Source organism: Hyperolius riggenbachi, chromosome 1 (assembly GCF_040937935.1).
Source record: "Hyperolius riggenbachi isolate aHypRig1 chromosome 1, aHypRig1.pri, whole genome shotgun sequence".
Taxonomy (NCBI): domain Eukaryota; kingdom Metazoa; phylum Chordata; class Amphibia; order Anura; family Hyperoliidae; genus Hyperolius; species Hyperolius riggenbachi.
Window position 1 is genome coordinate 484598130 of NC_090646.1, and position 22237 is coordinate 484620366.

Sequence of the window (22237 nt, forward strand, 5' to 3'; positions counted from 1 at the left end):
AGTATGCTTATCACACTACTTAGCACACAAAGTGGCTGACTTTGCACATAAAGTAGTGCGCATAAAACTTTACGCCCGCATTAGTGCATGGAGAGGCAGTTTGTACGTGATAAGCGGCTTTTCACTGGCGTGCTGACACTTCATGTGAATTAAAATGTTAATGTTGAATTTTAAAATGACTATAAGCCATATCCTATTGACATGTCTCTTGAGTTTTCTCAAAGGAAATATATATTTTTTTTTATTTTATCTAAAATAATAACCTTTTCAGCACTTAGCAATTGAAACACTAAAACTACTAGTAGGTAAATGTTAATATCAAGCTTATTTTGAGTAATTTCTTGTTTGCTGTGAGCTTTAAAGAGAAACTTAAACCCAGGATAAAACTTCATCCCAGTCAGTAGCTGATACCCCCTTTCCCACGAGAAATATTTACCTTTTCTCAAATAGATCATCGTAGGGGTCTGTGAGGCTGATATTGTGGTGAAACCCCTCCCACAGCGTGATGTCATGACCATTTGCTGCCTGTGAGTCTCTTTACATTGTGGGAGCTGCGTAAACAGACATTCCGCACAGGTCATCACCTGGCACAACTAAAGATTTCACCACCAGTGATAAATGTCAAAATGTAAATCAAGGAGAGGAAAGACTTTACAATGGGCAAACCCTGACTAAATAACTATGGTATAAATGAATATTGTCAAAAATAAGCAATTTTATTAATGAATATGTTTACTACAGTTCTTCTTTAACCACTTGAGGACCTAGCCTTTACCCCCCCCCCCCCCCCCCCCCCTTAAGGACCAGCGCTGTTTTTTCAGATCTGTGCTGGGTGGGCTCTACAGCCCCCAGCACAGATCAAATGACAGGCAGAGCGACCAGACCGCCCCCCTTTTTTCCCCACTAGGGGGATGATGTGCTGGGGGGGTCTGATCGCTCCTGCATGCTGTTCACCTCAAAGCCCCCTCCACCGCAGGATTCCCCCTCTCCCTCTCCTCCCTCCCTTCCCCGAGAGATCGGAGGCTGCACAGGAACCGATCTGTCCTGTGCAGCCTCTAACAGGCTCCCCGCTGTCATGTGACAGCGATCCCCGGCCGCTGATTGGCCGGGGATCGCTGATCTACTACAACGCTGCTACTGTAGCAGCGTTGTAAAAATGTAAACAAAGCGGATTATTTCCGCTTGTGTTTACATTTAGCCTGCGAGCCACGATCGGCGGCCCGCAGGCTATTCACGGAGCCCCCCGCCGTGAAATGACAGGAAACAGCCGCTCGCGCAAGCGGCTGTTTCCTGATTAATTAGCCTGCAGCCGGCGACGCAGATCTGCGTCGCTGGTCCTGCAGCTGCCACGTTGCCGACGCGCGGAATGAGTGCGTGGTCGGCAAGTGGTTAAAAGTATTTTATTGATAAGGTTTGAAAATATCTCCTTAAAGAAAACACCAGAGAAAAGTTAATAGGATATGGCCCATTATATCCTTCTACTATATTATTTGACATACTTTTTGGTATGATTTCTAAGATTGAAATGTAGCTGTTTAGAACTACTGTCACCTGACATCCTCTGCTTGACGTATTTATTTTCTTGGCATTGCATATTTATTCTTGCCATAAATGTCAAATGATTAAAATGCACACATAAAAAATGTATTAATCAATGAAAATGTTGTATTGTAAAACGATTCTTTCTGTTCCCCAGTCCCTGTGTCTGCCCCATCAGTCTTCCCACTTATACCATGCTGTAAAAACGTTAACCCTGAAGAAGACGTGAAAATGGGCTGCCTTGTAACTGGTGCCATGCCAGGAAACGTGGATATGGAATGGGATGCTGGTAACACCACATCGAGAGTAATCACAACAGGGCCTTTACTCAACAGTGAGGATGGTTTGTACATGCTGAGTAGCCAGCTCACCATTCCAGCATCAGAATGGAAAAATGAAAGCTACCACTGCAGCGTAGCGCACCCATACACCAGCACCAGGCAGAATGTGACACTAACAGGTTTGTCAGTGATGATTTATTTATAAAAGTGATAATTAACCAAAAGTAAATGTAAACAAAGGGGGGGGGGGGAGCATCCTGCAATAATGAAAACAGGACTGGATAAACTTGTGGCCTACAGAATAATGAAAAATCTAAATTCTCATTTGAAATTTTACTGATGTGGGCCTTTAAACAATGACAAATCTATGGTGGGTTTAACCACTTCCTGACCTCCCATAGGCATCAGGGAGTGACTGCTCAAGAGCGCCACTCGCGGATGCATCCCATTCTTCTTCGCTGCAAAACAGATTGTTTTAAAACATCAATTTTGCAAGAAGCAGTTAAAGAATAAAAAAATCTGGGAACCTAAATAAAAGCAGCTGAGTTAGCAGATGGGCAGAGCCTCCTCCAGTTCCAAGGCTGGAGCTCTGCCATCTGCCATCCTCCGTCTTTTTTAGGTGCATTATTTTACAGGTACGTTTGTCTATACCCTTATTCTGATACAGGGTGGGGTTTACCATAAGGCACTATAGGCACATCCTTACAGGCGCCTGATGATGGAAAGGCGGCCCACTCCCCTCCCTGAGTTCCTCCCTCCCTCCTTCCCTATGCAGAGTCCCGAGCAGAGTGTAAATGAGAGGTTACTCACCCTGGTCTTAGCATTCCACTGATCAGATCTCCCTGCAGTCGGGGGTAAATTCGTACTGAGGATACCTCTGGCTACCTAATACTAAGGAGCACGCGTGGCTACCTATGACAGGCAAAGGAAGTAAGGGAAAAGTGACAGCTGGGACAGCCAGCACTCTTTTGGTGCAGTTTGGTGGGGGTTTGTAGGTTCGCAGAGGGTGAAGTCTAAGATGCCAGAACACATGTGCCTATAGGCTCTTGTGATGTAAATCCGGGCCTGCTCTGATAGGACCCATATTTTCTTTATGGGAGCGCCCTCTTCACAGCTCAGAATATTTGGTATATGTCACCCCTATGTAACCTTTTCTATGAGATTGTGATTGTGCTTGTGCTTTTGTTTTGGAATGTCATGTTTGTTTTGAGTTTACACAGTATGCCACTGTACCTACAGATTGCCTAAATCTTTTTCAATAAAAACAATGTTAAAAAAATGAGATTGTAAATCAGGGAGAGGAAAGATTTTACAAAGGGCAAACACTGACTAAATAATCTATAAATTAATATTGTTAAAAATAACAAGCAATTTTATTTGTTAAGCTTTATTCAGTAAAGTTCCTCTTTAATGTACGTCTTATTTTTAGTGCTACCCTGCATAAAACCTGACGTCCGGCTGTTTCTCCAGTCGCCATGCTCTGATGGAGAGTCAGAGGAATGGGAAAATTCTAACTCCATCATGGACCTAGTTTGCATGGTCTCCGAATTCTACCCAGAAATCTTCAGGGTCCAATGGCTGGTAAATGGAAAGGAGGATGTGAGTGCCCAATCATCTGTGTCAGTTCCTTTAAGGACAAAAGATGGCACCTTCACTGCCAACAGCCGACTGCCAGTTCTGAAAGGGCAGTGGAATCGGGGGAACCAGTATTCCTGCAGTGTCATACACCCTGCCTCAGATACCAACACCACTGCAAAAATTACAAAGTGTCAAGGTAATTAGGAAATAGATTTTGTATTTGTTATCACTAATTATATTAGAGAATAAGGAAGTAATTACTCTATTAAAGCCAGAGTTCCCAGACTTGGCACACTGGGTCACTGGGTGAATGGGGTTAAAACTTGGCAAGGTGGGCGGAGCCACATACAGCCAATCAGACACATAGCCAACATCATGTGGTTTCTTCAGAAATGACACCATCTAGTTACTCTTATTGCCCTTCACCTACCTATCACTTGCATTGACATCCAATGCAACTAAATGAGCAGTTTACATTGTCTGATTTTTTTTTATCAACACAGTGTACAAAAAAAAAAAAAAAAAAAAAAAAAGCTTGCTGCTTTTTTCTCATAACACATACAATTTTATAGTGCATGGACATCAACAAGCTATCAGAGTGAGCATAATATGAATATAGGCGGTCCCCCACGTACAAACAGGTTCCGTTCTGGGAGATTGTTTGTAAATTGGATTTTTTTGTGAGTTGAGTCCTGTTTTATCCATGATGCCCTTTAGTTCTGGACTTATAGTATAAACTGATTTTGTTGGTTATTTTCAAAGTGCTTTTCAAGTATTGTGTTTTAACTACTTATAATAGTCTATAAAGGATTGTAACATAAATATGTAATAAAAAAAACAGTATTGCATATTTTGTACACAAAGAACTTTATTTGTATCTCTGAAACATGTTAACGTGAGTCGTTTGTAAGTAGGGGACTGCCTGTACATTATAAAAGACCCACTTGAACAACATGGCACAGTGTGTTCCTGTATTGCCTGTAAAAAGAGCAAGTGTGATCACTGCCCCAGTGTATGTATAACATGCATATGAAGAATTATTCTCAAATAGCCATATGATCATTTCTTCAGTACTTATGGAAACAATTAACACAAAGACACCGGTAGCCCAATTTGGGGAAGTATAGCCGGGTATTTGGTAAATTGAATCAGATGAATGAAATAATAACAAACCTGTGTTGGTCCAGGAGGCAACCACTCATACAGGGGGAAGAACACTCGGCCTTTGGGAAGGATGTGGCAGTTAACGGCTCCATTGAAAATTTTTACTCCACCAGAGCTTGTGGAGTGTGTCCCTTAGTAAGGGTTACTGTAGTAAGACTATTAGTAAACTGTATACAATATACTTGAAAGGTCCTACCTTAAAGGGAAGGTTCAGGGACTGTTTAAAAAAAATAAAAATCCGCATCCACTTACCTGGGGCTTCCTCCAGCCCGTGGCAGGCAGGAGGTGCCCTCGGCTCCGCTCCGCAGGCTGCCGGTGGTCTCCGGCGGCCAGGTCGGGCTCCTTCCGTGTTCCAAAATGCGCCTCACGGCGGCGCGCTGACGTCATCTGACGTCCTCCGGGCTTTACTGCGCAGGCTCAGTAGCGCAGGGTCGGCCACCGGAGACCACCGGCAGCCTGCGGAGCGGCGCCGAGGGCACCTCCTGCCTGCCACGGGCTGGAGGAAGCCCCAGGTAAGTGGATGCGGATTTTTATTTTTTTTTAAACAGTCCCTGAACCTTCCCTTTAAAGCAATCCCGAACCCAAGATTAAAGGTAAAAAAACATACTACCTGATCCAGGGGGCTAGCCGGATCAGGTAGAGCCTATTACCGCTTCTCCCTGCAGCTCCTGTGGCCAGCAATAAGTCCGTTTTTTTTTTAGTGACACTAGGGTCACAACACTACAGTTTGCCTCTCTGCTTCTCCTTACAGAGCAGAGAGGCGGGGAGAGCCGCGGAGGGGTGTGAGAGAGACAGGGGAGAGGCTCGGAAGGGGAGAGATAGAGGCGAGGAAGAGGCTCTAGGAGGAGGGGAAGGGGCATTTTGCAGGAGTGCCTCTCCTGCCAGGGATGCCCTTACCCTAGTTATCTAGCGACAATCCCGTTGTCGACATTTTCGGGGGTCTACAATGGAGAGAAGGGGGGAGGGACAGCTGTGCACAGAGGTAGAGAAGGCCCAGCTTTGGAGAACTCATGGAGAAGCACATGATTAGTTTGATCAGCTGATAGATTTGTAAGGCTCTGATTTGCTGGTCATGATCATGTGTTAAACCAGGAAGTCATCACAGCAAATCAGAGGCTTACAAATCTATCAGCGGATCAAACTGATCATGTGCTACTCCATGAGTTCTCCAAAGCTGGGCCATCTCTACACAGAGGACACAGAGGCATGTCATTAAGCCTTTGTATCCCATTTGTATTACTAAAAACCACCTCGGGTACACTTTCAAGAAAGAGGATCATAGAGCGGGTATAAAACGTGTTATGCAGTGTAAACTGCTTCATCAGGTCAGTAAGTGTGCCGATTTACCTCCTTCTTTAAGGTAGGACCTTTCAAGCCTATTATATACTGAAGCACTGTTTTTAAATGATATAGATACAGATATGGATATTCTTATTTTTTTATTGGTGGGGGGGGGGGGGGGGGGCGTCTTCAGTTCACTAATATGGTCATTGTTGCAATTATTACTGATTTTGCTCCTTGCAGAGATCTGTTGACCAACTGGCTGCCTATTGTTTAGAACAACTTTCCCATTACCAGTAGTCTATACATCATACCAAACAGAGTAGCGGCTGCAGCAGCCTCCCTGCCGTTGTTGCTGTTCTTCCTACTCCGCACCATTGAGTGACTATTTTCAGGTGCAATCAACGACTACATTATAAAGCTTCATTTTTATATCTGTATCTAGAATCCTGTTCTGCTGGTCCGGTCATAGTGGTGACACCACCTAGCTTTGAGGAGTGTTACATCATTGGCAAACCCAAGATCTCCTGCCTAGTCCACAGCATGAAGACTATTGAGAACTTTAAGGTCATATGGACAAGAGAGAAAGAGGGAGACCTAGATGTTAACACAGAGGATCCTGTTCTTAGTGACAATGGAACGTACAGCGCTGTCAGTACACTGAGCATCTGCTGTGATGACTGGATGAGCGGGGAAAGGTTCACATGCACTGTTAAGAATCAAGATTTCCCTTCACCTGTTTCAAACGTGATCTTTAAAAGCAATGGTAAGAACATCTCTGAAGTGGTTTAATTCATACAAATACATTCTGTATGTTAATGGTGATGAACAATGAACATACTACTAAATATATAATTTAGGATATGTTAACCTTCTAATGGCTGTTTTGGAGTCTGTCCTAAAGGTTATGATGAGATGGTATTGGGTCAATGGATATTTTTTTGGTCCTGTCCCATGCTCTCCTGTTTTTGCACCAAGATTTATAGATTGATGCAGATTTTGTTTAACAAAACAATACAGGAGGACCCATGGTCAGCTCTCTTGCACTGTCAAATAGACTTTCTCACTAAACATCAGAGAGCACTGGCTTCATTTTCATGGCTGCAAAACAAACCACAGCAAAGGCCTGGAAGAAGCAACTGGTATCCTTTGAGGAGGTGAAGGGCAGAATTAGTACCTTTATGTTGCACGAGAGGTTGGCAAGCATTCTTGAAGATTGACAGGCAAAAACAGATCAGATCAGATCATGGAAACTGCATACTGAACAGGAGTAATGGAGGTTCAGGAGGGAAGTGGTTGGAAGAGTGGGGGGAGGTGCTGCATTGTTTCTATTTTTTTTTCTTTTTTTGTGTTTTTAGACTTTTATTGTGTCATATTTGCACCAAGGGAAACACTTTGCCTTCCTGGAGCGTCCTAGTTTCCAAAAATTGTCAGGCCTCGAGCCCTAGCTATTCATATCGTGTGGGTCTATGCCTCAGTTGATATATATATAGGACAGTTCATAAGACCATTGTGTTGTTGATGATCTGGTTTAAAAGTTGGCCTGCAAATGCTGTAAATGTGTTTATTTCCTATAAAACTTTTATAACATTTTTGAAATACTGTAGAACATGTTTTATGTGTTGATGTATACAAATCAGAAGACACGTGTATAGAGGTTAGTAAAAAAAATACTGTTTTAATAATTAATGTATGTCTTCTACTTAAAGCGGGAATGCCAAGGGCACCATCTGTACATGTCTTCCCACCTCCCCAGGAGGAAATCGCTAAAGGTGAAACAGTTTCACTCACTTGCATGGCAACAGGGTTCCAACCCAGCGACATTTTCATTAAATGGCTTCATGGAAACAAAGAGATAAGAAAAGAAAAGTATGTGAACACAACCCCAATGAAGAAGGACGATAACACCTACATTGTCTACAGCTACTTGTCTGTCTTTGCCGACAGCTGGAAAAATGGAGATAGCTTCACTTGTGTTGTCGGACATGAAGCTCTGCCTTTGTACACCAGTCAACGGACCATTGATAAGTCAAGCGGTAAACCCACCAATGTCAGTGTGTCCCTTGTCATGTCTGAAACTTCCAGTACTTGTTTCTGATCTCCCTGTTACCTGTAAACCCTCTATGTGGATAACAACTTTGTCATGTTCTGTGATATGATCAACAATATGAGCAGAAATAAAATGTATTATTAAAAGTTACTTCTTTCATTCAGTTTACTAAAAACACCCCTGCAAGCTTAAATTCTGGTAACTAATGATGGCTTCACGGTTAGCACTGGTCCCTGATAGGCTAGAGTTGCCGGTTTAAATCTTGGTCTGGATTTTGCTTTGGTGACTATTCAAAAGCTTTTGTAGATCATGCTAGACTGTAACAGATTCTCATGGAAATGGGGATTCAAGGTCATCTCATTTGCCCTTTGAGGGATCTATTTACAAACCAAGAAGCAACAGTTAGAACTGAATATGGATGGAATAACTGACTGCTTCACTATTGGTAAAGGAGTGTGTCAAGGTTGCATATTGTCTCCGTATTTCTTTAACTTGTATGGTGAAAATGTAATGCGGAAAAATGGTCTGGATAAGTCACATTCTGGAATTAAAATAGCTGGCAGGAATATTAACAATCTGAGATGTGCCATGGCAGCACAATTACTGCCATGGAAGTAAGTAGGACTTATATACTCTCCCACCCATTCCCACAATCATATGGTGTTTTGCAAAGTTTCTCATAAAGATTAAGCACTCATTTTATTTCTTGACCATTTACTATTAGCAGTGTACATGACAGCTAAAAATATGTGGTCAAGCAATAAAACAAGTACTCTATATGAGGAACTTCAGAAAACACCATATGGCTGTGAGTATGGAACTGGGTGGGGGGGGGGGGGGCATGGAAGCAGTTGTGTTTTGGAGTTACTCTGATGCTCCTCATACACACATAGTTTTTTTTTATAGAAAAACTCACACATAAAGAATTACCCATGATGAGTCTATGTTGCAAAAGACAAGTGAAAACATCAAAAATAGCAGAATTTATCCATGAAAAATGAAATGACCACCAGTGGAGATTCCCATAACTTTGTGAATTCTTTTTTGTGTGTGTGTAGTTCTTTTTCTTTTTTTGTTTGGTTTCATGCATTAAGAGATGAAAGCAAAAGAGCAAGAATCTCTATTTGGTTTTATTAATGGCTCTGCATATTACACACTGGTCTATACAGATACACAGTAAAACAAACTTATGGGATTGTTAGAGCAAAAATATAGCTACTATATCCTCCAGAGGCTTCCCTGTCTCCATCCACTTTGCCATTCCAGCACTCGGACCCCCAAAGTCAAGCCCCCAATACGTGAACAAGCTCAGCTGTGCAGGTGCAGGACGCCTTCTCATCTGTGCAGTAGCACAAAGCCAAGCCCATTCAGCTCCGTGCTAATGTGCAGGCACGAGCTGCCTGCGCAGTGCAGCTGAGCTCCACAGACACGCCCTTCTTGAAGGGCTTCAGAGGGCGCTGGAATGGTGAGGTGGAGCGGCGTTGGGGCTGCCTCTGGAGGACCTAGAGGCTTTCCTCTACCTAGGTAAGTACCCATTCGGGGTACTTTTTTCCCTTCAGGTACAATTTAATAATGGTACTGCACTTATACTAGTTAAATAAACAAAAGCTGAAAAGCATTTTATGTATTTTTTCCATGCACTTTCACATTGAAACATTTATATGCTCTCCTGTGTTTAGGAACACTTTTTTGCACTTTTAAACATATAAATCTGAACACATTAGACATTATCATATATAGCCAGCAGGGGGCAAGTTACAAGCAAGAGACAATACCTATCTGGTAGCAATGCTGCACCTTATGCAGCCTCGCTACTCTACTGCTATCTCAAATGAGGCTGTACTCAAGACCATATGGAGAACCCAACTATGGACTTGAATTGCACCTCCTTCCCTCCTGCCAATTTCTTGGAATTGATATTGGCTCAGAGGCCAGCCAATGACAACACTAGGCTGCAAGGAGGGGGCAAGGCCATCACAGGAAAAAGGCAGTGTAGGGAGTGTGAGAAGACATGAAATGAATGGGTGGAGGTGTGATTTGGCTCCCATACCAGGACAGCAGGGCTTAGCAGATCTTCACTAAGCCTTGTTAGTGGAAGCAGCCTAACCCTGGTGAGGTGGGAAGGATATATAATATAATCATGCTGTCATGCAATGCTACAGGATAGTTTTAATAAGTGATATCCTCATTGAAGAGGAATTGCTGTGCGATCAGGCCAACTCCCACTACAATACTAATAAGACATACATGTAAATTACCTCTGTCTCCTAGCAAGGTAAATAATGTGGACTCCATTTTCCTTTACTTAGTGTTATACAGCAGACCTCCAGCATCCAGGTAGTATGGCACTTTTCTGATAGAAAGTCAACGGGCTTGATTCAGTAAACCGTGCTAAGTGTTGGCACGCCTGTGAAAGGCCCTACATCACGCCTAAAGTAAGTTTAGGCGTGATAAATTCACATCGGGTGCAAAGTCCCGTGCGCGAAATGGCTCATTGCGGTGTGACCATGCGACATTAAGGTCGCACCCAATGTGACCTTATAGGCGCATCAGGTGCGTCGTTTTCGTCACACTGCGATGCGCCATTTCGCGCGCACTGTGCTGTGCAAAGTTTTGCATGCGGGACTTTGCGTGCGATGTGAATTTAGTAAACTGTGCTAACCCAGTTAGCACCCTAGTTATCACTCCCAAAGTCTTTAGGCGTGCTAACTGGGTTAGCACCATTTACTGAATCAAGCGACAAAGATGACGCTTATAAATAGATAATTAAAAATTGTAAAAAAAAACACCAGATCATAAACTATAAAAACACAGTGAAATAAAATTGAGCTAAATAAAACAGACCAAATGATACCAGTACTCTTTCAGGTGTCTCAGGAGTAACTTGAGAAACATAAACTGAGTGAGCATATGATTATAAAGTGCAAATGTCACCTTCAGTAAAACTGCATGAGAAATGTTTTTCTTTTAAGCACCAGAGATATGCCCAGCTGCATAATACTGTAGTATGAAAATGAATAATGTTAGTAAGCAATGCCAGGAGGAAGTCATTTAATGTCAGGAGGAAGTCAAACCTCCCAAGCAATCTTTCAAGCTTCCTTATGTCATTCATTAATATGATAGATGGATTCACTGACTAACAAAGGAGCTCAGCTCTTCATATTCTCCATTGGAAAATGCCTTATTATGTGTTCTTATTTGTAGAACTACTGGCAACCTTCAGTTCTCACTCTTGGGACCCTCGATTTAGGTTGTTTTTTCCAGGCTCTGTTTTTTTTTTTTTTTTTTTTTTTTTTAGCAACTTTCTTTTTTTTTTTTTTGAAAGTTTTACAAAGTTTTACAATATAAAACACATTACAAAATGTTAATAACTTGTCTTGACAAGGTTAAAACATATTAGCAGAGTATGACAGCCACAAAAGAGCATGATATAGAAGAAAAAGCAATACTATGCAAATTGTCTTACAATGGACAGGCGAGAAAAATTGTAAAAAAGTACATATCAGTCATGCAACTGTAAGGAGGGGGAAGAGAAAATAAGGCATGGGACAGGACTGGGCCCCTAAGCTTACGGTCAACTAGACCTATCAATCTGGTCTCATCATTCAGTGTTATCTTTTTTTTAACAAGAGTTTGTGTTGTTTTGTGTTAGCTTTTTTTTTTTACATAAACAAAATATGTGAATCACAGGCATCTGCAGAAATTTTCCAGGAAGGGGCAAAGGTGGGGGGGGGGGGCAAAGGGGGGGTAGGAGCTGTGCACCATGCCAGAAAACAGGTGGGAAAGTAATGGGGGGAAAGGGAAAAGAATGGGTGTGGCCATGGACCAGGATGTAGGTGTGGTCATGGGTGGAGCCAAATTTACATGAACTTAGCAATGGTGGGACATTAGACTAGGACTATGGTAGGGATTAGATTGTGAGCACCTTCGATTTTAAGTAGTGACAGGTGCCCCCCAGTTTAAGTAGTGACAGGTGCCCCCCAGTTTAAGTAGGGACAGGTGCCCCCCAGTTTAGGTAGTGACAGGTGCAGTGCCCCTGATTTAGTGACAGGGACTCCCACTCACCGCCATTTAGCCCCCCCCCCCCCCCTGGTCATCCCCGCTGCATCCCAGCAGCCTACGTCAGACCTCCGAATCAGCTGGTGACCAGTGAGAGCAGGCGCATGGTACCCCATGCTGCATATGCGGATGATGTCACTTCCGCATATCAGTGTGATGTCCACAAGGTTCTAGCAGCCACACTCACTGGTCGCCAGCTGATTCTAAGGTGTGACGCTGACTGCTGGGAAGCAGCGGGGATGGCCGGGGAGGGGGCGGCAGCTGGCCAGGGGGAGCCGATATTCTACCCTATGCTGCGGACGCTCATGATGTGAATATGTTTTCTGTATCACGAAGGGGCAGGGCAGATCATTTAAGTGGAAAAGGGCTAATGTGAATAACAATACTCATAATTGACCATAGGCAGGACTGGCTCTTGTATACTTATACTAATTTTGATATCTTGGGGCTTAGAAAGTTGCATAAAAACATACTGTTACCCCTATACCACTGTGCTGGCACCTGTGATTGGCCAAGCCCAAGGCTTTGTAGCAGAGCACACAACCAGATAGCAGGATGGGAGGGCAGACAATGGTGAGGGTCATCAAAATGGGTGAATATCAACTCAGCTACTACCCACAGACATGCAACTAAGGGCTTGTTCACACTAGGGGTGAGTTATAGTGTTTCCCCATATGCAAATTAGGAAGCAGAATGACAGTATGTTTAAATAAACAGTCAGCTTCCCAATCTGCGTATGGGGAAAAAAAAATATTTATTATTCCAAATGTATTAAAAAGGAAGTGTACAGTCCTACACTCTAGTAACGTACTACAGCACAGATGGTCATGCATTTACAGAAATTACACTGAATGGGACAACACTGTGTTGGGCACAGAAATGCATGCAGCAGTGCACTGTCAGAACAAAGTTCTGCAGAGCGCATAAGTGTGGTCATCACACAGAGCTGCCTAGTCACGGTCTCATGCTCTTGTTCTTGCTCTCATGCTCTTGTGTATCACACACTAACAGGGTGTCTCCATACTCTAAACCTTCAGCAGTTGTTCTCCATGATCTGTTATCACACAGGTGCCAGGTATGCAGCATCACTTATATTCTTCAGTGATCACCAATCCTGAACAACCTTTGTAAAATCCAACATCATCTAAGTCAGTGATGGCTAACCTTGGCACTCCAGTTCTGACAAAACTACAAATCCCATAATGCCTCTGCCTCACCGAGTTATGCTTAGAGCTGTCAGAATATTGCAATGCCTCGTGGGACTTGTAGTTCCACCACAGCACTAGGCACCATAGTAGATTTGGGGCCCCCTTGTGGTCCTTTTGGTAAGCTGAAGTGGAGAGAGGTCAGAGAAGGTGGCAGGTGGACCCCTTGACACCCACTAAGCTCCAAGCACCTGCCTAGGCTGCCTGGTGGATAACCCTGCTCTGGCTTGGTCATCTGCCAATGCCAAACAAGATGTTCTGTCCTATGGAGAAGAAGGAGGAAGAGGATTAGGAGCAGGCTGCAGCAGAAAGTGACAGTAGCAGTGAAGCATGGCTTTCTAGAGTGCCTGATCACTAATAACCAGCCAGCAAGGGTTGGGAGACATTTATACACACTTTAAAAATGCTCAAAACCACCACATATGAATGTTTTTGGTGCCCTAAACTGAATGAACCCTTAGGAAAAGGAAAAATGCATTTGCAGGTATGCTGTGACTGCCCTGGGGCATGCTTCTCTGATTCTTAGCTTGCAAGTAGTAATTAGATATAACATCTTCATAGAAAAATCATTAGCACCCTCTGTTCTTCTCTTCTTTTCTTAGTTCAATCTTTAAACCAAGACCCATGTTTTTATTAGTGAAATTGAACCACTTGAGGAGCTCAGGCTTACACCCCCCTAGCGACCAGGTTATTTTTTACAATTCAGCACACTGCAGCTTTAACAGTTGATTGCACGGCCATACAACATAGCAGCCAAATAAATCTAGCCTCCTTTTCTGTCCACTACCATAGCTTTCTGTGGGTGGCATCTGATTGCTGCTGCTATTTGTATTTTTTTTATTAATATTATTGTTCTTTTTTTTTAAATAAAATGTTTTTTTTTTTAAATCACCCACCTTCCCTCCCTCCTCCTCAGATCCAATAACTTAGATTGCCTCTCAAAGGCATCAGTCTATGAGAGGGATCTGTTTCCCTGCCACTCGAGAGGACAGCTACGTGACAAAAGCTGTCCACTCTACAGTGCTAGATTGCAGCGCTGTACAAAGTAAAGGAGAAGTAGACACAGAGTAGAAAAACCGGCACTGCTTCTAAAACAATTTATTCTTGCATATCCTTCAGGTAAAAAACATCTTGCAGACATAGGGAGTTCCACACTAAGTAAAAAACATACTTTTGGGGGGAAGGTAGCGTGGCTGGGTGATTGATGAGAGGTGGGTGCTCGGGTGCTCAGCACCCGAGCACCCACCTCTCATCAATCACCCAGCCACGCTACCTTCCCCCCAAGAGTATGTTTTTTACTTATTGTTGAACTTTCTATGTCTGCAAGATGTTTTTTACCTGAAGGATATGCAAGAATAAATTGTTTTAGAAGCAGTGTTGGTTTTTCTACTTTGTGTCTACCTCTCCTAACTGATGTATATCTAACAGCCAGAGCACGCTTCAACTCTGCCTAAGAAAAGAAGGAGCGGCACCTTTGCCACAAGCTGCACCAGCTCAGCCCTTGAGCCACTGTTGTGCCAGCCTCTGTTTGTCTCGCATACTAGTTGCAAGCTGTACAAAGTAAATACCGACTTTTTTTCTCTAACAGCCTGCCAGCTGCAATCGCGGGCTGGCAGGCTGATCATGGAGCTCCACTCCGTGTTTTGGTAGGGAACGATCGTGCATGCGCGCTCACGTTCCCTGCTAATCTCTACCCCAAGGACTTGACGCCAATCGCCGTTAGGCGGTCCTGGGGGAGCCACTCTGCGGCCACCAATTGGCATCAGGCAGTCGCAGAGCAGTTAAAGAAGCACTGTAGCGATATATATAGTAGAAGGCAGTACATTATTCAGGACACCCACTTTTACAGTAATTTTTCTGCTTTCAGCATCAGAAATCCTTCCTATATCAATATATTGCTGTATGCTGAATTTAGCACTACCCTCCCAGTGATGTTTAGCCGCCCCCCCCCCCCCCCTTCAAAATATATTTGTAGGGGGCCTGGTATATTTTGTACTGGCTTCTGACCTCTAAGTAACCGAACATTCTGCAGAGATTATCTGACAGGACTAAAGTTGTTGCCACTTGTGATAAATTTCAGAACATAAATCAGGGAGAGAAAAGATTTTACACTGGGCAAACACTGACTAAATAATAATGAATATTGTAACTAATACTCTGACACTGCTGTAGGTTATTACCTAACCTTTATCGCAGTCAGTTCATGTTATTCAAAAATGATTGTTCTTACAATATTATCATTTGGATAAAGAATTATCCATCTGGATACTATGATCGACTTGTGATGCAGGGTGGCACAGCAGTTGCAGAGACCTCAAAGACTATAGTCTTATACTTCATTCCCTGTAAACATAACTGTTCAACAATGTCCAGTGAGGAATTCGCCTAATGAGCAAGGAAGAGGAAGTGGCAGTTAACAAATCAAATGTGCTACTCACTGATTAATAAACCGACAACTGTATTAATTTATTAGATACATAATAAACTTTGGTACACACACTCAATTACTGTCGCCCACAGGTATCGGGACTTGATCCCTCGGGCGACAGTTTGGGGCCAGAAGCTGTCAATGCATCTAATGCTATGGGGGAGGGGGGTCAGAGGAAGGATGGAACAACTTCCGGCAGGTGGGGTGAGGCATGGAACAATGCACTGGTGAAATCTGTTGAGCATGTTTGTTGTTATGCTGGGCATACACGGAGCGTTTTCTCCTTATCAATCGAGCCGCTGATGGCTCGATTGATAATATCCGACAGGTCTGATGACCCGCCGGATAGATTCCCAGCTTGATCCCCGCGGGTGGACAATAGCGGGGAATCGAGTGGAAGATAAGGAGCGCCCGCGGGGACGAGCGGGGATCGATAGAGGCGCCGGCGGGGACGAGCGTGGATGCGCCGGGATCGAGCCAGCAGCTCGAACCGGCGCATAATCGAGGCCGTGTATGCCCAGCATAAAACATCAGATTTAGTACTGGATTTTTTGGCAGTGTTTGGGGACTCGTGTGAACACACTAGATTCCTGGCCAAGACGGTCCATAGCGGCCCCCTCAGCCGGGTGTCATCTAGCATGTGTACCTAGCTTAACTAATCAGTGGATGGTGCATTTAATTTTCTAACCAGCATTTGGTCCTGCCAGAGATTTGCATTGCAGGTGAAAACTACCTTAAACCCTGTAAATCAACTTGGCTGAGCACTATCCTTTATGTCTAAGCAGTGCCGGTTCTAGTAACAATGGGGCCCCAGGGCGCAATTAACCCTGGGTCCCCCAACAGACACCCCCCACCAAGAAGCAGCATTAGGGGCCCTTTGTTGCAGCCAAATTTCCCTCCTAGGCCCCTGAGCTGAAAGCTGACCCTCCTTCCCAATCACCTCCCAACTTAGCTGTGCTGCCTTAGCTGGGCCCCTGCAGAGTCTTTGGTGTAGCATCTCACCTGCCCACCAACACAGGTGAGACGTTACACCAAAGACTCTGCAGAGGCCCCGGGGAGCAACAGTTAATGTGGGGGGAGACACCTGGGGGGCCCCTACAGGCTCTGGGGCCTTGGGGCGATTGTCCCCTTTGCCTCTATGATATCGCTGACCCTGTGTCTAAGAAAATATCACCAGAGGACTGTATTAATCTGGAGATTGTTCTTGCCTGTCCATTTGTTATTTCCCTCTTGAGATTGGTCAGCCAATAGTTTCTGCTGATGCCATAGATATTAGATGGCCACATTCATCCAACCTGATCTTTCTTATGTTTGAGTACCTTTTGGGGAAATGTTTTTGTTTTTTTTACATGCTCTTAATATTAACAGAGTGTCCGCACAATGTCCTTTATTATGGACGTATCCAAACGAGCTCACACATCATATAGCATTGTGCGGACACTCTTCTGTCTATGTTCCTTTGGATTGGCCTGTCCTGGTCCTGCACTGTCCTGGGGTGGTGTGAGCGGTTTTCTCCAGTGGTTTCCCTCTTAATATTAAGACACTAGAACAAATATATGTATCTGCTAAATGGTTTAGTTAGAAAGGTTTGTACATCAAAATTAACTTTTCCAACCTATTCCCAATTTATATTTTAGAAACGGATCCATCTGTAAAATGTGTAACTGTAGCTTTGTATCTTCTAGCCTTTGGATGGATAATTGAAGTTTGCACAGAAGACGTACACACCCCCTGGTACACAGCCACCACCTTTATGGTCCTTTTCATCCTAAGCACGTTTTATGGAGTGACTGTCACTGTGGTCAAGGTAAGTGAGTGGCAAATGAATGGGAACTGTGCCTGAATGATGCTTTCTGATGTCATTGTGTACATCATTGCAGGTTCATAAAACTTGTTTGCTTCTCTCCATAGGTAAATGGGTGATAAAAGAAAGGAGACAGACATACTGCCAGACCATTGTGATGGAGAAAACACAATCGCAGTACTAAGAGCTAGACTATCATATCAATATAAGCTATAACTGATGCGTAAAAGTATATTTTTGCAACCATCATATTGAACTTTCATGCTGGGTGCATATTCCAAAATATCAGAATTTTTGAAAAGTTAATTATTTGTAGAATGTTTATATCATAGAGCAATAGTTTTGAAATAATTAGTATTTTTCTGGTCCTGTAGTCAGCACTGATGATATTTGACATCGTAATCTCAATAGTCTTTGAGGCAGCATCAGTAGCATCACTGGTAAGCCTCAGACTTTCTAGTTTCCTCCGACGCTCCTACACCAACCCTTGCCAGCCTAATCTACCCTAAACCAACCTTGATTGCTAATACTAATGGTTTTTCCTTCATATACTTGCCTTTGTTCATCGCTAATGAAAAACCACCCAACAGATCTAACCCCAACTTCCTGCTAAACCTGTATCCAAGAAAATCCTAACACCAACCCTTACCTACACCTAACCATGATATAAACCCTAAAGTAACTCCAAGCACTGCCCCTTGCATTTTTTGTTTGGTCATTGGGTATGCAAACCCTAGACCGAAAATTTGAAGCAAGTATTGACTGACTGGAGTGTTCTCATACTAACGCTCCCCAAAAAATGGAAGAATGCAAAAAGTGAATTTTACATGTAAATATAAAATAATTGCACCAAACTGACAACTGTACAAGCTGAGAACAGGAGTATCAAGAAACCTAGTGGTCATTCTAATACCAGATAATAACATATTCTTATGTAAATTCTGCATTTTTTGTGCCAAGATTGTGTATGGCTCATTGTTCAATATAGAATCTTTGGTGAGAGAGAGAGAGAGAGAGAGAGAGAGAGAGAGAGAGAGAGAGAGAGAGAGAGAAAGAGACTCTCATTTTTTGCATTTTAGTATTGTGTGGGTCTACCAACTTTTTATTTGTTGTAATACTAACCTTTGCCCCAAGCAATTGCTAAAACTAACATCAACCAACTAACTATCCCTAAACCTCAAAATAAAATCAACAGTAACTCTAAGGCCGGGTTCACACTGGAGTGCATCGGCTCCAGCGCTGCGTTCCGCTCCGTGACAGCGGAAAAAGCGGAAGGATCGTGCATGTCGGGAACGTCCGCTCCAGTGAGCGGACTGCAGGGAGCGGAAGGGAAGCTATTTTAGCTCCAATGTGAACCTAGCCTAATGGCCAATACTCACGGGCTACAATTGTCGCCGCAACCACGTGGCACACGCGTATTGCGGCGACAGGTCGCCCGTGAGTATGGCGCGCGCACCCCGAACCGTCGCTCGTCGCTGCTGTCGCCAGGCGATTGGCGCGGTCAATCGCCTGGCGACAGTTGCCGCCGCAACTTCGACGCAACTGTCGCTAGTCCGCGTATGTATGCGGACTAGCGACAGCAACCTATAGGCATCACACGGAGCTTCCGGCGGGGGGGAGGAACGTCGGCGACAGCTTCCGTCGCACCACCAATCCCTCTTCCGCAGTGTGTATGCGGAGGGACCCGGCGACGAGATGTCGCCGGTCTGTCGCACACACGCTCCCGTGTCCTAGCGACAAGCAACAATTGTAGCCCGTGAGTATGGGCCTTAAGTCCTCTTTTACACTTTACACTGAAACACTGTGTTTTCAGAAACAGACACAGTGTAAAAAGAGTCTTAACTGTAGCCTTCATATACTGACCTTACATTAACCTCCATTGACTTGACTTTCCTGACTCCCTGAATTTGCTATATCAATTGGAATCACAAGTGCTGGCACTTCATTCTTCCATTGTACACAAGGATGGCTGTCACAAAGATCAACTGTTTCATCATGCAATAAAGTATACTGTATAAAACATTTCAATGAAAATATGTAAATAAATGACTTGTGACTGCAGTGTTTAAAGTTTCCAATATTTGTTGAGGTAAAAGCTATACACCAAATGGATCATTTTATTTTAGTAGACTCTGAACTCAGAGAGCCTGGTTACAATAAGATACCTACCGTAATGCTGAGGTCTGCATTGTCTAGAAGAATAACTGAATCTGCTATTCTAAAACCTCCACCAGTCTCATCCAATTGTTGGTCATTTTACCACTTCCTGGGAGTAGAGAACTTAAAGGGAACCTGATGTGAAAGGGAAATGGAGGTTGAAATATTTAATTTTAAATAATACCAGTTGCCTGGCTGTCCTGCTCATCCTGTGCCTCTAATACTTTTAGCCATAGTCACTAAGGGCTCTTTCACATCAGACAACGCGAGCAGGAGCCGTTCTCCTGCATGCGTTGTCTGCCTGCGGCATGTCGTCGGGTATCTGCGGTGCGACGCAATCAGCGGCGGTAGCTGGTAATTAAACCCGACGGAAAACGCCGGCTCGCTGGTGCGTTGGAGGAAAAACTGCGCCCAGGTGCGTCGGAACCGCAACGCATCGAAACGCAGCTTCGAGTGTGAAAAGTAAAATGAAAGTCTATGGACTTTCATCTTACCTTGGTTAACGCAAACGGCTGCCGTTTGCGTTAACGCACAAAGGGCTTGATTCACAAAGCGGTGCTAACCCAGTTAGAGACTTTAGGCGTGATAACCATTGCACCACGCTGGTGAAAAGCCAGTTTAGGTGTGATAAGTTTAGGCATGATAAGTTTAGATAAGTTTAGATAGCTTGAAAAGTCCCGCACGCAAAGCAGCGCCATTAAACTTTATACGAAGTGCACCAGACTTTGCTAGCGTAAAACTTTTGATCAGCTGTGTACTGCGGTGCTAACACAGTTGGCGCTTAAACTTATCATGCCTAAACTTATCACACCTAAACTTATCATGCCTAAACTTATCACACCTAAACTTATCATGCCTAAACAGAGTTTAGGCATGATAAAGGGCTTTTCACCAGCGTGCTAACTGTTAGCACCGCTTTGTGAATCAGGCCCAAAGTCTGCCCTAATGTGAAAGAGCCCTAAACAAGCATGCAGATTAGGTTTCTAACAATCATCTGACAATATTAGCTGCATGCTTCTTTCAGGTGTGTGCTTCAGACACTACTGATGCCACAATGATCATCAGGACAGCCAGGCAACTGGTATAGTAAAAGGACTTAAATATGGCAGCCTCCATATCACTCTCACTTCAAGTTCCCTTTAAAGTGAAAAACCACCTAAAAGCTGTGGGGTTCCTGAGCATGAGTTAATGTGCCCACTCTGCCAACCAGTAAAGGGACAAATTACACAAGTATATGTAGTATTCATTTCATGTCCATGCTAAGGAAGAACAGAGAAGATCCCCTTCAATATATTACTTATCTTAAAGTTGGCCTATTTTATAACAGGTAAGGTGAAAATATCACAGACCCACATTAATCCTATATGATACACTCCCTGTGTCGCTGTGTCCTCCTCCTGCGTGTCCCTGTGTCCATGCTTTCGCGTACCGCGCATACGCAGCACGCGGGCGGACTTTAGAGCAGGAGAAGGATGGGGCCAGGGGGCGGGCGTGTACAGACGCATGTGCGGTGACATGCGAATGGAAGCGGAGACAGGTGGCGGTGACAGGTGGGAGGGGAGGGGAGTTGTGAGGGTGGCCTAGAGCCTGTTATTGTAGCGGGCTTAGGTCCACTAGCATAACATAAAACATTAAGATAATTCCAGATCAGGTCTCTTGTGATTTTGCCTCAGGCTTTGGGTAACATCACCTGCTGGTGATATGATTTTCCTGACTCTACACGCTTGGATATTGCACGTGACATCAATTTCCCACAATGCTCCTGTGAGAAAGACCTTGAAAGAGATTTTCACTCAAAGTTCCCATTTAAAAATTCCAGGGCTATTTTTTTTGTACTAATACTGATATTTGGTTAAAAAAAAGTATTGTTATTGTAATAATAAACACATTAAGATGTAGAACATATGCAATTATGTCTACTTTATGGGAAATAATAGTAAATAGATAATTCATACAAAACTGTCTGGATGATCACCCAAAAACCGCATGGGCTGTCTGCTGGTTTATAATCATCATAACTGATGTAGGCTTCAGTTGTACCTCTCTGATCTGTCCAGTAACTCTATTGTCAGGTTTAGCTATGGGCAGTACAAGTAAATCAAGATGAACAACATCAGCACAATTTAAAGGCCAAAATATAAGGGGTACATACAGTGTTGCACAAAATGACCTCCAATTGCAGTCTATTGGATTTCTGCCAGCTATGGTTTATTTATTTATTTTTAATGCTTTATCCATCACACTAGCCTTACCTGTTGCACTAATCCTCAAAGTAATCTTAAAGGGAACCAGAGAGGATCAAATATACATACCTGGAGCTTCCTCCAACCCCATACGCACGGATCGCTCCCACGCCGCCGTCCTCCGCTGCCTGGAATCGCCGATACCGGGTCCCGTCATTACCGCCAGTTGGCCGACGGACGCGTCCAATTCTCAGCATCACAGTGGGCTCCGTCCATACAGGTACACGTGCGGCTGCCTACTGCGCAGCCGCATGCATACGGGTATGGAGGGAGCCCCTGTGATGCGGACAATTGGCCGCGTCCGCCGGAAGTGACGGGCCCGGTACTGGCGGATCTAGGAAGCGGAGGACGGCGGCGTGGGAGCAATTCAGGCTTATGGGGCTGGAAGAAGCCGCAGGTATGTATAAAATCTTTACCTTTTTTCACCCCCCATTCCTCTCTGGTTCCC

The 22237-nt window shown here is 43.9% G+C and overlaps 1 protein-coding gene and 1 gene segment (V, D, J or C); both read left to right on the forward strand.

The window, feature by feature from the left end:
* Positions 1-8043, forward strand: part of LOC137521936 (immunoglobulin mu heavy chain-like) — a 956922-nt gene extending 948879 nt beyond the window's left edge. For both annotated transcript variants that reach the window (XM_068241894.1, XM_068241886.1), the window contains exons 4-7: positions 1697-1999; positions 3250-3594; positions 6289-6609; positions 7553-8043. In XM_068241894.1, coding sequence (XP_068097995.1) covers positions 1697-1999; positions 3250-3594; positions 6289-6609; positions 7553-7941 — 1358 coding nt within the window. In that variant the 3' untranslated portion in view covers positions 7942-8043. The remainder of the gene's footprint in view (positions 1-1696; positions 2000-3249; positions 3595-6288; positions 6610-7552) is intronic.
* The window catches only part of LOC137521952 (Ig alpha chain C region-like), a 328184-nt gene that overhangs the window by 268624 nt on the left and 37323 nt on the right, over positions 1-22237 (forward strand).